Consider the following 15,505-nt stretch of genomic DNA (forward strand, 5'->3'; position numbering starts at 1 on the left):
CCCCCACGTGCCCCAGGACTTGCCCGCCGCTCCCTCCCACACTCGGCACCTGCCCCCACGCCACCCTCGCGACTGACTCCATCTTCATCCCCATCAGCATCTCTCTGTAGTAGTCAGGAAGACGGGGCACGCACCCACCGCACCGCTGAGCGCAGGGGTGAGCGAGGAAGACCCCCGGCCCCCAGCGCCCCCCGGGCACGGTCCCAGGTGCGGGGCTCAGGGAGTTCAGCTGCGAGCAGTTCCAACGCCAGCGCCAGGAGCTGGCCCTGTGCTGGGCCCCCAGGCCCCTGCCGAGGGGGTGGCGCTGGGCCCTGCAGGGAGAGGAGCTCTCTGGCCCCAGCAGGGAGGCCGAGTCCTAAATGGGCAGGATCCCTGGATCCCTGAGGCAGGACAGCGGGGCCAGCCTGGGGCCAAGAAACGGGGAAGAGGCTCAAGTTCGGGCAGGGGCTGAGGGGCTGGCGAGGAAGGGACAGGGCCGGGAGAGCAGGGGGCAGGGGCCAGCCCGGCTGGAGAGGAGGCAGGTGGGGTGATGGGAGAGAGGAGACAGGTGGGGTGATGGGGGGCAGAGGGCAGGGGCCAGCCCAGCTGGAGAGGAGGCAGGTGGGGTGATGGGGGGCAGGGGGCAGGGGCCAGCCCGGCTGGAGAGGAGGCAGGTGGGGTGATGGGAGAGCAGGGGTCAGGGGCCAGCCCGGCTGGAGAGGAGACAGGTGGGGTGATGGGAGAGAGGAGACAGGTGGGGTGATGGGGGGCAGGGGGCAGGGGCCAGCCCGGCTGGAGAGGAGGCAGGTGGGGTGATGGGGGGCAGGGGGCAGGGGCCAGCCCGGCTGGAGAGGAGGCAGGTGGGGTGATGGGAGAGCAGGGGTCAGGGGCCAGCCCGGCTGGAGAAGAGACAGATGGGGTGATGGGGGGCAGGGGTCAGGGGCCAGCCCGGCTGGAGAGGAGACAGGTGGGTGATGGGAGAGCAGGGGTCGGGGGCCAGCCCGGCTGGAGAGGAGACAGGTGGGGTGATGGGGGGCGGGGAACAGGGGCCAGCCCGGCTGGAGAGGAGGCAGGTGGGGTGATGGGAGAGCAGGGGTCAGGGGCCAGCCCGGCTGGAGAAGAGACAGATGGGGTGATGGGGGGCAGGGGTCAGGGGCCAGCCCGGCTGGAGAGGAGACAGGTGGGTGATGGGAGAGCAGGGGTCGGGGGCCAGCCCGGCTGGAGAGGAGACAGGTGGGGTGATGGGGGGCGGGGAACAGGGGCCAGCCCGGCTGGAGAGGAGACAGGTGGGGTGATGGGAGAGCAGGGGTCGGGGGCCAGCCCGGCTGGAGAGGAGGCAGGTGGGGTGATGGGGGGCGGGGAACAGGGGCCAGCCCGGCTGGAGAGGAGACAGGTGGGTGATGGGAGAACAGGGGTCGGGGGCCAGCCCGGCTGGAGAGGAGGCAGGTGGGGTGATGGGGGGCGGGGATCAGGGGCCAGCCCGGCTGGAGAGGAGGCAGGTGGGGTGATGGGAGAGTGAGGGTCAGGGGCCAGCCCGGCTGGAGAGGAGACAGGTGGGGTGATGGGGGCAGGGGGCGGGGCCAGCCTGGCTGGGGTGAAGAGTGGGTCAGCAGGCATCACCAAAGCTCACCGGCAGCAGGAACCCATGAATTCAGTCATTTGTTCATTCATAACCAGTCCCAGGCCCCGCAGAGCTGGGGTGACTGCCAGCGGCTTTTGTAAATAAAGCTTTATTGAGACAGAGCCACTGGCATGCTACAGCAGGGAGTGGAGTCAGGTGGCTCCATGGCCAGAGACACTGGCTGGTTGAGCCGATCGCTCGTAGGAGGTTTGCTGACCCCCGACTGGAAGAAGCAGGACGCAAACAATTCAGAACAAGAAAGAACAGGGCCAATACTGCAGCTGCTTTACATAAGGGGTCTGGAAGGGGCGGGCCAGGCAGGAAAGGCAGGTGCAAGGGGCAGAGTAGCTGGGGGCTGTGGCCAGGGGGAGGCAGCAGTCTGCAGAGGGAGCCTCGGGTGTTTGGTCGTGGTGAGCCGGCTGGATTTCACCTTAAACACGACGGCAGGCCCTCAGAAGGTGCTGACCCACCACCTGTCACTCAGCAGCTGCACAGCCTTCCTCAGAAATACAGGCTGCCCGCCGCCAGAGGTGCCACGGGGCGGACGCGGGGAGCCCCCGGACGGCCCCACCCCGACTCCCAGAGGCCAGGGCCGAGACCCGGGCCTCAGGCTCCCAGTCCAGCGGCCTGTCCTTCGCCTCGTCCAGTCCTCTTCTTCTGCACCCTCCCCCTGTCATCTTCCATTTTCATCTCATTGCCCTCCCCCCACTCTCCTCCCAGCTCCCCCTCCCCCTGCTTGCACCCCGTCCTATTCCACCCTTTGTCCCAATCCCCAAGTCTGGAGGGGCCCTTGTGGGATGGAGGGGGAGGCCGGGGAGGAGTGGGGGTACGGCAGGGGTGGGGGTGGGCCATGGTCGGGGGGGTCCCTGCTGCTCTTGCCTTCGATGCCAAAACCCATTCATTGAACTCAAATGATGGCTGGAGCTGATGGGGCTGGCTGAGCTCGGGTCCAGGTCCTGGACCCCTCCCCTCCCCTCCTCTCCCTCCTTTCCCCTCCTCTCCCCTCCCTCCTTTCCCCTCCCTCCCCTCCCTTCCCTCCTCTCTGCTCCCCTCCCCTCCCTCCCCTCCCTCCTTCCTTTCCCCTCCCTCCTCTCTCCTCCACTCCCCTCCCCTCCCTTCCCTCCTCTCTGCTCCCCTCCCCTCCCTCCTTTCCCCTCCCCTCTCCTTTCCTCCTCTCCCCTCCCTCCTCTCTCCTCCACTCCCCTCCCCTCCCTTCCCTCTTCTCTGCTCCCCTCCCCTCCCTCCCCTCCCTCCCTCCTTTCCCCTCCCCTCCCTCCCCTCCCTCCCCTCCCTCCCTCCTTTCCCCTCCCCTCCCTCCCCTCCCTCCCTCCTTTCCCCTCCCCTCCCTCCCCTCCCTCCTCTCTCCTCCCCTCCCCTCCCTTCCCTCCCTCCTCTCTCCTCCCCTCCCCTCCCTTCCCTCCTCTCCCCCCTCCTCTCCTCCCCTCCCTGACTCTGCCCCTGTCCTTTTGTCCCCCTCCTTTTGCCCCAACACCCTCCCTCCCATCAACACCCTCCTTCCCCCAGACCCCACTCCCTCCTTGTTGGCCCCACCCCTGGCTCCATGCCCTCCCCAGCCCCCCCACTTCAGCCACCCCGGAAGCTCCCTCCATATTTGATGTCTCTGGCCGCCCCCATTTCATTGCTCCTTTTTCCCGGAAAACACCAGCGTGGAGGAGATCCGGCGTCTCTCCATCCCCCCAACAGTGCGGCTGTGTTGGGGGCCCCCCTGGCCGTCCTCCCCTCGCCTTGACTCTCGTGTATTTCTGTCCCCAGCTCTTGTCACCGCCTGAGATCTCGCGAGACCCTCGGTCCCCCCCTGCCCCTTCCCCCCAGGTTAGCAATTGGGAATGGCTGGGAGGGGGGCTCTCCAAGATTCCGGGCTTCAAACTCCCCCCCCCTCCCCAGGGTCAGGACCCCTTCCTCCATGGCGCTCAGCGCTCCCCCAGGCGCAGGCAGAACTCTGACACACTCCCCCTCGCCGGCGCAGGCACGCCCACTGCCCCAGCCTAGAGCCCCTGGCATCTCCGCACCAGCCCCAGCCCAGAGCCTGCCTGGGCCCCCACCCCCACCCCAGGACGAACCTTGTCCTCGCCCGCTCCCCTCGGAGCACCCTCCACCTCCCCAGTGCCCCCGCCAGCTTCGCTCCCTTCAGCCCCCACCCCCAGATCCCGCCCCCGCCGCCCCTCCTCCGCCCACCAGCAGGCCCGCCCGGCCCCCTGTGCCCATCGCGTTCCCGCGAGCCCTCTCCACCGGCTGCTCCCCTACATGCATTCCGCCTCGCTGCCCACCTGCGCCTCAGAGGAGGGGACCAACGTGGGGCGGGGCGGGGGGTCGGGGCGGCCAGGGGGTGGGGGGGAGGCTCGGTGGGCGCCTCCTGCCTCCTAATCCGGTCTCCCTCCCCTGTCTGGACCGTGCTGTGGTGTGGACTGACTCCCATCTGTTCCCTTCTCTCCGTCTCTGCCCTCGCCGTCCGCCCGGCTCTGCGTCTACACCCTTCTGTCCGTCTGCCTCTCCTTCCTCGCCTTTCTGGCTGTCTCTCGCCCCCTCACCGTTTCCGTCTCTGTCTCGGGGTCTCTCTGTCGGCCCCGCCCTCCGTGCTCTGCCCCCGTTTTCTGCCCCTCCCAGGTTACGAGAAGTCCCGCAGCCTGAGCAGCATCGCGGGCCTCAGCGGGGTGTCCCTGCGCCTCGCGCCCCTTGCCACGCCCCCTGGCTCTCCCCGGGCTGCCCGCCGCGCCCCCCCAACCCTGCCCTCCATCCTTTAGCGCTCCCCTCCCCCCTGTGGGGGGACTGGGGGTGACTGGGAAGATGGTGAAGGAGCTGGGGGGGGGGGGGGAAAGGGTTTTTAAAAAAAATCAAAAAAGTCATTAATAATATGCAACCGAGATGAAGACGCCAGCAGACACCCCCGGGCCCCTCACCCCCCACCTGGGCCCCCAGGCTGGAGGGGGAGGGACCAAAGCCCATCCCCCAACTCTTCCCCATTCCCTACTCCCTCCCCCCAAAAAAGAAAAGCCTTCTCAGGTCTCCACGAGCCATAGGATCCCTCCCATCCACTCGTGTAAATAAGGCCAAATTATGCCAATTACATCTTGGGGCGCCTCTCCCACTCTGCATGCCCCCTCCCACCTGGACCCCCACTCAGCTCCACCTAGCAATAAGCCGCCAGGGGCTGCATGCCTGAGTTCTTGAGGGAAGGGGGCTGGGACCTCGAGGGAGGGGGCTCCTGGCTTCCAGCCCCTCCCGGGAGGGCACCCAAACCGCACGCAGGCGAGGGCAAACCACCTGGCCGCAGCGCCGGGAGCCAGCCTTGCCCCAGCAGACCGCGGGCCTGCACAGCCGCTCCCAGCCTCTCCCGGGATCCCTCTGCTGGAGGGCACCCCCACCCGGGATCTGCCCGCCTCGGCTCCTGCTGCTTGGACTCAGTCCCGCGCCCCAGAATTCCTGGGTGGATCTGGCCCCCAGCACACATCTTCCCACCCTCTCTCCAGTTCCCAGATCCGGACCCAGAATTCCTCACACTGACCCTGGCACCCCGCAGCCCTCAACCCCCCCCCCCAAGCCTGGGACTTAACCTCTGCACACAGATGCTTCCCGCCCCCGCCCCCAAAGGCCCCCACCTAGTCCCCTGACAGCATCCCAGCACTTCTCAAACCTCGAAGCCTTGACCCAGCTCTGAGCTCAATTCCAGCCTTTGGGATGCTCCGGATCCTTCCCTACCCCGACCCTCAGGCCTGCCCCACCCCAGACGGCCCCTCCCGGGGTCCCCTGTCGCGAGACCTTCACGAGAGGCTCAACCTGTTTAAGCTCCAGGGGACCAGGCCTCCCCCGGCACCCCTTTCTGCACCCAGCCCTGCTATCCCCGGGATGGCGCCGCCGGCGCTGTTTCTCAGAGGGTGGGCTCCGCGCCCCCGCGGAGTACAAGGACACAGGCTTGTTTTAAAGGTGGCATCTGTACCGTGTGCGTTGTGCGCACCACCCCGCAGGGCCGGGTCCAGACGCCCGGCGGGATGCGGTCCATTTAGGCTCGAAGCGCTTTCACGCACAGGAGCGCACCGAGGATGGCAGAGGCCGCGGCCCGAGGGGAGGGGCCCGCAGGACCGAGCCTGGGACGCACCGCCCGCCGCGCGCTCGCGGGCGGACCCCCATTTCTTACATCTCATCCTGGCTCAAGGATGCGCTACCTCCCCCAGACCCAGAGACCGCACCGGTCCCGCGATCCTTAGCGGACCCCCCTTTGAAACTGGGGGCCCATGGAATGAACACCCCTCTCCCCCGGCCTCAGGAACTCCCCTCCCCTACCAGGGCGGGTGGGGGGCGTCACTGAGCAGATTCTTGATGCACCGATTCCTATGCAAGGGGCATTTTGAGTGCCCCGCATCCCTCCCTCGGCCCCCAAACCCTGGAGAATCAGGGGTGAGGGGCGGGGCGGGTTCTGGTGGGGGCGGGGCAAAGGGCTAGGGGCTCCAGACACCAGGGTACGGGGCGGGGGGTACTGATTCTTTTGCCAAAGGGTTCAACTTCTCTCAACGCCCCTCCCCGTTTCCCCTGGCCTTCAGGAAAGCCCAAGGGGTCGGGGAAAGGGGGTGAGGGTCTTTTCCAAAGGGTACTGACCTCTTCCCAGCGCCTCCCCCCTCGCTCGCCAATCCGCCACACCTACCCCCCCAGCTTTTTAGTTCAGCTTTTGAAAATAACCACGATTACAAACGTCAACCCAACTCGACCCCCAGGCCCCTCCCCTGTCCCCAGAGTCAGCAGCGTGGGGTGCGGGGAGGGAGACCGCGAGCGGACGGGGCAGCTTCCGAGTCCCCGCACCCCTCTTGCCCCGGCCGCCAGGGTGCCTGCAACTACACGCATGCGCCTGCATGCCGCGCCCCCGCACGCATGCCGCGCCCCTCCGGCGCTCCGGGAACGCACCGACACGGGGCAGGGGGCGGGGCGGTCGGGGAGGGGGGAACGGCGGGGGGTCTTCCTGAGCTCGGCGGCTTCCCTCCCCAACCCACACAGCAATAAGTTCCTCTCACTCACAGTGGGCGGGGCGGGCCTGGCCTGCGGGGGGCGGCGGCGGCGGCCACGGGGCGCTCTCAGGGATGGGGGCGGGGGTCTGGAGTCAGAGTGGGGAGGGGAGGTCTGCAAATCGTCCAACTCTGGTGCTAACTGGCGGGTCTTCTCAGCCCACCCGCAGGGCGGAGAGGGAGGGGTCGGCACGGCCCCTCCCCCGAGCCTCCCCCACGCCCACCCTGGGTGCATGAACCGCCCACTGCAGAAGCTGCCGCATGTCACCCCCTCCCCAAAGAAAAAGTGTCCTGCCCTCTCCCCACCCACCCCCCTCCTCTCCGAAATAAAAGTTTCCTTTTCATTTACAATTTGCTGCTCCGTGTGCGCGGGGGAGGCCTCCCCAGGGAGTGCGGTGGGCTGTGGTCTTGTGGGGGGGTGGGGAGCGCTGCCTCAGTTTCCCTGGTGGTGAGAATGGGGACTCAACACCTCTAGCGGAAGAGTGCCCGAGGAATGAGTCTGGGGGAGGGTGGCTGGTTTCCGGGGCAGGCTGCCCGTGCTCAGACCCATTCAGCCGTGTGCCCCGGGGTCTCCGGGCCTGGCTCCACCACCAGGCTCCCGGGCAGCAGGGACGCGCCGAGGGCTGCTGTGAACACGGCTGTCGGCTGTCGCGGCACCCGCCGGCTGGGAGGGACGTCGTGGGGAGAGGGAAATGGATCGCTTCCCTTCCGTCGCCGGTTGCCGAGGGGGTCCCCAGCCCACAGACCCCCGCCGCTCTCCCACAGGAACACGCACAGGGGAAGCCAAGGGTGGAGCTGACCAAAGTTTATTTCTGCCAGGGCCTCAGGGGGACCCCTCTGTCCTCCTGGGAAACCCCAGACGGGGAATCAGGCGGGAGACCAGAAGCCCCTCTGCAGGACCCGGCTGGAGCCCTGGCTGCTGTGGCTGACGCCCAAAGGCAGGGTGGGTGCTGTGGGACCCAATGTTCCTCCAAGCAAGACAGCCCGGTCCTTGCCCCTCGGTGCCCACTCCTGTTTTGGGGCTGGCAGGGGCATCCTCTCCAGAGTGTGGGGTGCAGGGTGGGGGAGGGGCCAGGCCTGTCTCTGCATCTCAGGGCTGGGGCCCAGGTCACTGCGGCTGGGCTCCTGGGGACCCCTCAGACTCCACGGCCGGCTGCCCAGACCCCGGCTCTGCCTCCTCCGCCTCCTCATCGGACACCACACCCTCCTCCAGCCGGAAGACCTGGCGCACGGTGCGGGTGGTGAAGGTGAGGGGTGCCCGCCTGTGGGGAGGGGAGACAGAGAGGTGAGACGGGGTAAGGGAGGGGAGAGAGGCCCTGAGGACATGGGGTGGGGGAGAGGGAGAGGCAGAGATGAGGAGGGGGGAGACATGACGTGGGGGGGAGAGGGAGAGGCAGAGATGAGGAGGGGGAGACAGAGAGATGACATGTGGGGGGAGAGGCAGAGATGAGGAGGGGGAGACAGAGATGATGAGGGGGGAGAGGGAGAGGCAGAGATGAGGAGGGGGAGGCAGAGAGATGACATGTGGGGGGAGAGGCAGAGATGAGGAGGGGGAGACAGAGAGGTGAGACAGGGTAGGGGAAAGGGAAAGAGGCCGTGAGGACATGGGGTGGGGGGGGAGAAGCAGAGAATGACATGGGAGGGAGAGGCAGAGATGAGGAGGGGGGAGACAGATGCGGTGGGGGGAGACAGGTGAGGAGGGGGGAGACAGGTGAGGAGGGGGAGGGGATGACATGTGGGGGGAGAGAAAGAGGCAGCGGTGGGGGAAGAGAGGCGTGGGGGCAGAGAGAGTTGGGAATGGGGGCAGAGAGGGTAGCTGAGGAGATGCAGGAGTGGAGGGAGGTGGGAAGTGCCCAAGGAGGTGGACGCCTGGGTGAGGAGGGGGCAGAGAGCAGAGCAGTGTGGGTGGGAGAAGTCCCATAGGTCCATGTCCCTACTCCCCTGCCCCCGCCATGGGTCCCAGTTCCCTTGGCCCCCGCAGCCTGGCCTTTCTAGGCGGCCACCCCCTCCCCGTGCGCAGGTGGCTGCCATCTAGGTGCCCGCCCCCGTGGCTGCCGTCTAGGTGCCCCCCTGTGCGCACGTGGCTGCCGTCTAGGTGCCCCCACCCCACCCACCCCCGTGCGCACCGGAGCCGGTTCCGCAGCGTGGTGACCTCGCGGTTCATGGACTCCGCCGACTCGGTGACGTCCTCCAGCTCGCGCTGCAGCCGCCGGCGCCCGGCCTGCGCCCGCGACGCCTCCTCCTCCGCCTCCTCCAGCTGCCGCTTCAGCTGCTTCACCCGCAGGTTCCCCTTCTCCAGCTGGGCGGAGCCGCGTGGGCGTCAGTGCCGCTGCCGGGCGCCCCAGGCGCTCTGCCCCACGGCCTCTCCCTTCGACAAGACCCTCCCGCCAGCCCTGGTCTGCGCTCCAGGAGCCTCAGCGCCCCGGCTCACAAACCCCAGGGCTCCCAGTCCCACCACCTGGTGCTGTGGGCCCGGGGGGTCCCGTTCTTGTCCCCTTCTCCCCCCCCCCCCACGCTGACCAGACCCGAGTCACCAAGATGCTCTGCGGATTTTGCCACCTCTTCCTCCCGGAAGGAAGCACCAGGACCGGACCTCATGGGTGTCGCTGGACCCGCCAGCCCGCGCTCCTCTCTGGCTGTGCTGGCCTCTCCTCTAAGCCTGCCCAGCGGACTTCCCAGCGTCAGAGCCCTTGCACTGTGCCCCTGCCTGGTGCTCCTCACCCTGCAGCTCACTCCTCGAGACCCTGCATCCACAGACCTCCCGGTTCCCCTGTCTTCCTCTCCTAATTCTCCTTTTTTTCTCATGGCCCTGGCATAGTCTACAGTGGACTCTGCCTTTGTAAATGTTTACCGGGCCTTTCCCTGTGCTGAGAATGTGGGGTGTGTGAGGAGGACGACACCCTCTTTCTCATTACACCCACACCCCTCGTTCCTGGCCCAGAGCTGGGCGCGGAATTACGGCGTCAATGAATAAAGCAGAGCTGAGCTTTTAAGGGCACAGGGACCCTGACCTGGGGTTTGATTCAAGCCCTGACGTTTATGTAAATTATATCCCCTCTCAAGGTGTCACTTTCCCATTGAGAAAATGTAGTGTTACTTTAAAAGCAGCTGTCATAATGCTTGGGGTAGACCAAACGCTCGAGTCAGTAAGAGCAAGAGCCTGCAGCCCGAGTGTGAGGTTGAGCCCCGGCCCCACTTCTCCCTGGGAGCGAGTGACGTCATGTTTTATGCCTCAGTTTCCCCACCCGAATAACAGGCAATGATGGTGCTCACCCTGTGGCTTGTATCAAGAATTAAACACGCTTCACGCTATGCCTTTAGAACGGTGCCTGGCACACAGACATCCCTGCACACACACCGCTGGCCTAGTTCACGGGCAGGCTCTGGCTTCTGTCCTCACCAGGCTGCCTCAGCTGCGACTCTGTGGCACAGTCACTGCTGATGTCCCGGGCTGGTTTCTCCCCTCAGCTCCAGCCCCTCACCTGCACGCTGCTCTGTGCAGCAGCCCCTGCCTGCAGAGGTGGCCTGTGCTACATCTCACTCTCTACTGCCCCCTGGTGGGGCCACTGTGTACCTGGTCCCGGAGCTGGTCAGCCACCCGCCTCTCTTCCTCCACCTGCAGAACCACTTCTTTCAGCCGCTTCTCGGCTCTGCGCACCAGCTTTCCAGAGAGGATGCGCTCCCTGCAGACCGGAAGAGTGGGGGACTCAGGAGAGGGGCTCCCCTGGAACTCTGCCCCCACGGCCCTGTCCAGCGGCTGTCACCCTGTTCTTGGCCTGGCCTCTCCTCTCTTTTCCATCCCTGGGCCTAGCAGTCCCAGAGGAGGCCTTCGACTTTCAAGAGCCTAGCCAAAGCCGCAGAGCCAGGCGGCTGAGCCCGAGCTGGGCAAAGACGCACAGTGAGGTTCCCGCCACCCGGAGCAGCAGACCCTGCCGGCCAGCCTCAGGCCGTGGGAGCGGTGATGAGCGGCCGCTGTCTGAGCCGGGTGTCACACAGCTAGCGCTGAACGTGACGTTGCTGCCCAAGTCTCTGCACCCCAGAGCATCCGAAGGGACGGAGGAAGCCGACGCTGCCCGGCCCTCCCCTCCCACCCACCTGCTCTCCTGTTCCAGCTGTTCTTCAGCCTGGGCCAGCTTGGACTCCAGGGCGGCGATCACCATCTTCTGGCGCGCCCGGGCCCCGGCGTCCTCTTCGCCCAGGCGGCCCCGCAGCTCCTGCATCTGTCGCTCCAGCTGCTGCCGCCCGCTCTCAGCCTTGGCCGAGAAACTGCGCTCGGCGGACAGCTCTGTGGTCAGCGTCTCCACCTGCGGGGCGTGGGCAAGCAAGGGTGACCCCGGGGAGCCTCAGAGGGGACGCCAGGGAACCCCGGGCCCCTCCTGGAATGGAGAGGGCTGAGCACTCTTACGTGGGTAGCACAGACCCCGGCACCAAGTACGCAGCAAATGCCGCATTTCCCCTCTCTGACTATCACCGATCAGTATTGCTGCCCTGGCTCTTAATCTTTCCGGGCAGCCTTTTTCTATTTTAATTACGTCCGGGAGACCACCACAGTGGGCTTGTTGAACAGCTGTAAGTTCTGCCTATGTGTGACTGGGCGGGGGCTGGGGGAGGGGGCTCTGATAGGGCAGAAAGGCAGGATCACGCGGGAGGCACTGCCTCCTTCGGCAGCGTGAACGTGAGCACACACCCCTGAGAACAGAAGCCGGTGCTCCGCTCACGCTCGGAGCGCGCCCCGTGCTGAGGACGTGGGAGCGAGTCCTGGTCATTTCATCTGGCCCTCACAGGGAAGCTCATTGACCTGGCGATGCCCACGCCCTCGGGAACAGGGCCCGCCCGCCTGTGCTACGCAGGGTGGAGAGAAGGCGCTGCTCTCACAACGCGCACTCTGGGCAGAAGCCACACGGCCGCCAGGCCCCAGTGCGACGCCCAGGAGTGGGAAGTGACCGCGGAGCTAAGGAAGCAGAGAGCGACAGGCGGAGGTGGCCAGGGAGGGAGGCGCGTGGTGGTCAGCGGGGGGCGGGCAGAGCACGTGCAGAGGCCCTGGGCGGGAAGTACTTGACTGAGGCGCTGGTGGGGGTGAGGATGAGGTCTGGTGCGGGGCGCTGCCGGGGGCTGAGGCTCCACCCCGAGCGGGGTTCTGCTCCTCTCTGAGGCCTGGGCTGTGCCTGAAGTCGGTGCGGCAGGCACAGGTCTCTCTCAGATCCCCACCCTCTGCTGCCTGCCTGGAGCGCTCCCACGCTTCCCGCAAGATCTCCCATGCATCACCACCACCGGGAAGCCCTCCCTGAGAGCCCCCAGCCTCCGGGTGGGCTCAGGGGCCCCTCGAGGCTCCCCCGCGCCCGGCTGCCTGCCTGCCCTTGTCACTGTGCTTCTGCCCTGGGCCGCTGGGCCTCCTCCCTCCCCGAGGCTGGCTGCGAGGGCGGAGACCTGGCCAGGCCCGTCGGGTCTGCAGCACCACCCAGACCAGGTTCAGAGAATCTTTACAAGCAAACGTGCACACAGACACGCGCTCCTCCCGCGGAGCTCGGCTCTGTTTTCAGTCGCTCTACGCCCCGTGGACTCTCTCTACGGACCGCCGCGCGGGTGTGTCCCCTGTGCCACCCACGCCGGGACACCCGCACCCGTCTGTTGGAGTCCCACATGGAGCAGTTTGGATGCACCCTTGAGAGGCCTCGGAATTCAGGTGAACTGCGCATCCCGCCTCTCCCACCCGTGAGAACTACTCAGCCCTCAGCACCCACGGCACAGAGCCCCTCCGCCGCTCACCTGCAGGACCAGCTTGCGGTAGCGGTCGTTGAGCAGCTCGGCGCCGTTCTGCTCCTCCTCCAGCTCCTCCTCCAGCTGCCCCAGCCGCCCCTCCAGCTGCCGCTTCTCCTCCAGGATGGCCGCCCTGCGGAGGACGGGTCGCCGGGCGCAGGGCGCAGAGTGCTGAGCGGGTGGCGGGCGGACCCAGGAGAGGGCCGCCCCGTCCCCGCCCCCCGCTGACCTTCCGGCCTGTGACCACAGGAGCCGGCCGCCCCCGCCCCGCCCCCGGGGCCTGAGTGCTGAGTGGGCCTACCCCACGCTGCCCGCCCCTGACCCCGCCACAACCATCCCTGCCCGCCCGGACCCCGCCCTGTCCCCGCCCCATCCCGCCCCGCCCACACGGACCCCGCCCTGCCCCAGCCATTCCCGCCCTGCCCACACTGACTCCGCCCCATCCCCGCCCTGACCCCGCCCTGACCCGCCCAGCTCCGCCCACACTGACCCCGCCCCATCCCGCCCCGCCCTGCCCCAGCCATTCCCGCCCCGCCCACACTGACCCCGCCCCATCCCCGCCCTGACCCGCCCAGCTCCGCCCTGCGGGCTGCTCACTTGCTGAGGTTGCCGTTGGCCACTTCGTCGGCCATCTCGTCCCGCTCCTGCTGGGCCTGCCGCCGGGCGCGGTCAGAGGCGGCCAGCTCCTGTGGTCGTAGGCTGGACGGTCAGCGGGGCCGAGGCGGGAGCTCGCCCACCCCTGGCCTTTTGTCCACTGGGTGTGACCCTATGGGCAGCTGCGTCCTAGACCACTCCCCGAGCCCCTGGCCCGTGTGCACCCTCACCCTCTATCCTTGTCAAACCACGGGACTGGAGCAGGTGGCCTCCTGCCAGCCCCGCCCAGCTCCCCGTCCACGTGGAGGCCCCGCCCCGCCCACTTCGGTCAAGACTCCGCCCCGCCCCGCCCACTTCTGACCCCGCCCACGCCGAAGCTCCGCACCTCCTGCAGCCGCAGCACCTCGGCCTCCAGCCCCTTGAGGCGCTTCTCGCTCTCGCGGCTCTGCACGAAGATCTCCTCGCGGGAGCTGCGGGACTCCTCCACCTCGCGCCACAGCTCCTTCATCTGGGCCTGGGGGACGGAGCGGCGGGCGGGCTCAGCCTGGCGGCTCCTGCGGCGGGGGCGCCAGCCCGGAGACCCTGGGCCACCGGCTGCGAGGCTCGGGCTCTCAAAGAAGGGGTTGCCCGGAGGGGCCTGGGTTCATCAGCCGGACCCGGGCCGGCCTCTCGCCCTCGCCGGGCCTCTCTCGGGGACTCGCTCAATCCTACAACTCCGTCTGCTGGGTGGGGAAACTGAGGCACGGAGCCGTCAGGCTAAAGCCCAGGACGGTCAGCGCCAGAGCCAACACTGGACCCAGGCTTCTGTATTTAGCTGCTTACGAAGCCAGTGTAAGGGCTTTCTCCTCACCAGGGCTTAAAATAAAGGGAAATTTATAAACGACCTAAATGCCCATCATAATTGAAAAAAAAAAAAAAAAAACAACCCATCTGCGTCTTCACCAGGGAACAGTGTGGTGTTAACAGCAAGGGTGCAGCAGCCATAGCGCCACAAAGAGGAAGAAAGAAATGGGTGGAATCAATTTGAGCCTGCTGTATTTTTTGTCATTTATTTGAAAGGCAGAGGGACAGAGAGACAGGAGTGGGGGGACAGAGAGACAGGAGTGGGGGGACAGAGACAGGAGTGGGGGGACAGAGAGACAGGAGTGGGGGCACAGAGAGACAGGAGTGGGGGCACAGAGAGACAGGAGTGGGGGCAGAGAGACAGGAGTGGGGGGCAGAGACAGGAGTGGGGGGGACAAGGGGACAGAGGAACAGGAGTGGGGGGGACAAGGGGACAGAGGGACAGGAGTGGGGGGAACAGAGGGACAGGAGTGGGGGGACAGAGGGACAGGAGTGGAGGGGACAGAGGGACAGGAGTGGGGGGACAGGGGGACAGGAGTGGGGGTACAGGGGGACAGGAGTGGGGGGGACAGAGGGACAGAGAGAGCTTCCACCCACGGGTTCAGTCCCCAGTGCCCACGACAGCAGGTGCTGGGCCAGGCTGGAGCCAGGAGCTCGGAACTCCAACCATGTCTCCCTCGTGGTGACCGGGGCCGGGCACTTGAGCAGAGGTGGGCCCGCCCAGGCCCCTGAGGTGGGATGTGGGTAATCCAACCCACTGAGCCACAAAGCCTGCCCTGAGGCCTGTGTCTTCCCAAACGTTATGTTCTGTGGGCATTAACATAAAGATTAGGGAGATGGTTTACCATTTCTGCACTGTTTTTGAAATTCAGTTTATAAGTGGGATTTCAGACCTATCATATTTCAGATGGCTGATGGCCGAATGAGACGGGGCCCTGCAATTCTATATTCTAAATTCAGGTTTCAAGATTTCTCATTGTCACCTCATGACGGTACATATTTATAGGGCATGTTCTGGTATTTCCAACACATATAAGCAATGCATAATTTAAAAAACAGGTATTATTACTTTCAACACTAAAAAAACCTATCAAGGTATTTTCATTTCAAAAAACAAAATGAGGGGCCAGCGCTGTGGCGCAGTGGGTAAAGCTGCCAACTGCAGTGCCGGCATCCCATATGGGCGCGGGTTTGAGTCCCGCCTGCTCCACTTCCCATCCAGCTCTCTGCTGTGGCCTGGGAAAGCAGTGGAAGATGGCCCAGGTCCTTGGGCCCCTGCACCCACGTGGGAGACCCAGAAGAAGCTCCTGGCTCCTGGCTTTGGATCAGCACAGCTCTGGCCGTTGCAGTCACTGGGGAGTGAACCAGCGGATGGAAGACCTCTCTCTCTCTCTCTCTCTCTCCACCCTTCCTCTGCCTGTTCATAACTCTGCTTTTCAAATAAATAAATAAATCCCAAAAACAAAACAACAAAGTGAAATGAGGAAAGTGCGCTAAGCCGTCAGCATTTTGGGGAGGGCCTGTGCCCTAGCGGTTCAGACGCCAACCCCGTGTTTCAGTGCCGGGCTTTGAGTGCCGCGCCCACGTCTGACCCGGCTCCGTGCTCATGCCCACCCGGGGGCAGCCGGGCCCTGCGTCCACGTGGAACGCCTGGTGCAGCTCCCAGCGCCCGCTGCCCCGGCCGGGTTCTAGCAGACGC

General features: G+C 66.0%; 1 protein-coding gene across 9 annotated transcripts in view; it reads right to left on the reverse strand.

The window, feature by feature from the left end:
* Positions 1-7,402: 7,402 nt before the first annotated feature.
* The window catches only part of MYH14 (myosin heavy chain 14), a 71,443-nt gene continuing 63,340 nt past the window's right edge, over positions 7,403-15,505 (reverse strand). For all 9 annotated transcript variants that reach the window (XM_070063012.1, XM_070063010.1, XM_070063011.1 and 6 more), the window contains 7 exons: positions 13,349-13,477; positions 12,967-13,055; positions 12,379-12,502; positions 10,708-10,916; positions 10,187-10,295; positions 8,739-8,911; positions 7,403-7,874 (listed from right to left, as the gene is read on the reverse strand). In XM_070063012.1, the coding sequence (XP_069919113.1) occupies positions 7,721-7,874; positions 8,739-8,911; positions 10,187-10,295; positions 10,708-10,916; positions 12,379-12,502; positions 12,967-13,055; positions 13,349-13,477 (987 nt within the window). In that variant the 3' untranslated portion in view covers positions 7,403-7,720. The remainder of the gene's footprint in view (positions 7,875-8,738; positions 8,912-10,186; positions 10,296-10,707; positions 10,917-12,378; positions 12,503-12,966; positions 13,056-13,348; positions 13,478-15,505) is intronic.

The sequence above is a fragment of the Oryctolagus cuniculus genome, chromosome 18 (assembly GCF_964237555.1).
Source record: "Oryctolagus cuniculus chromosome 18, mOryCun1.1, whole genome shotgun sequence".
Lineage (NCBI taxonomy): Eukaryota > Metazoa > Chordata > Mammalia > Lagomorpha > Leporidae > Oryctolagus > Oryctolagus cuniculus.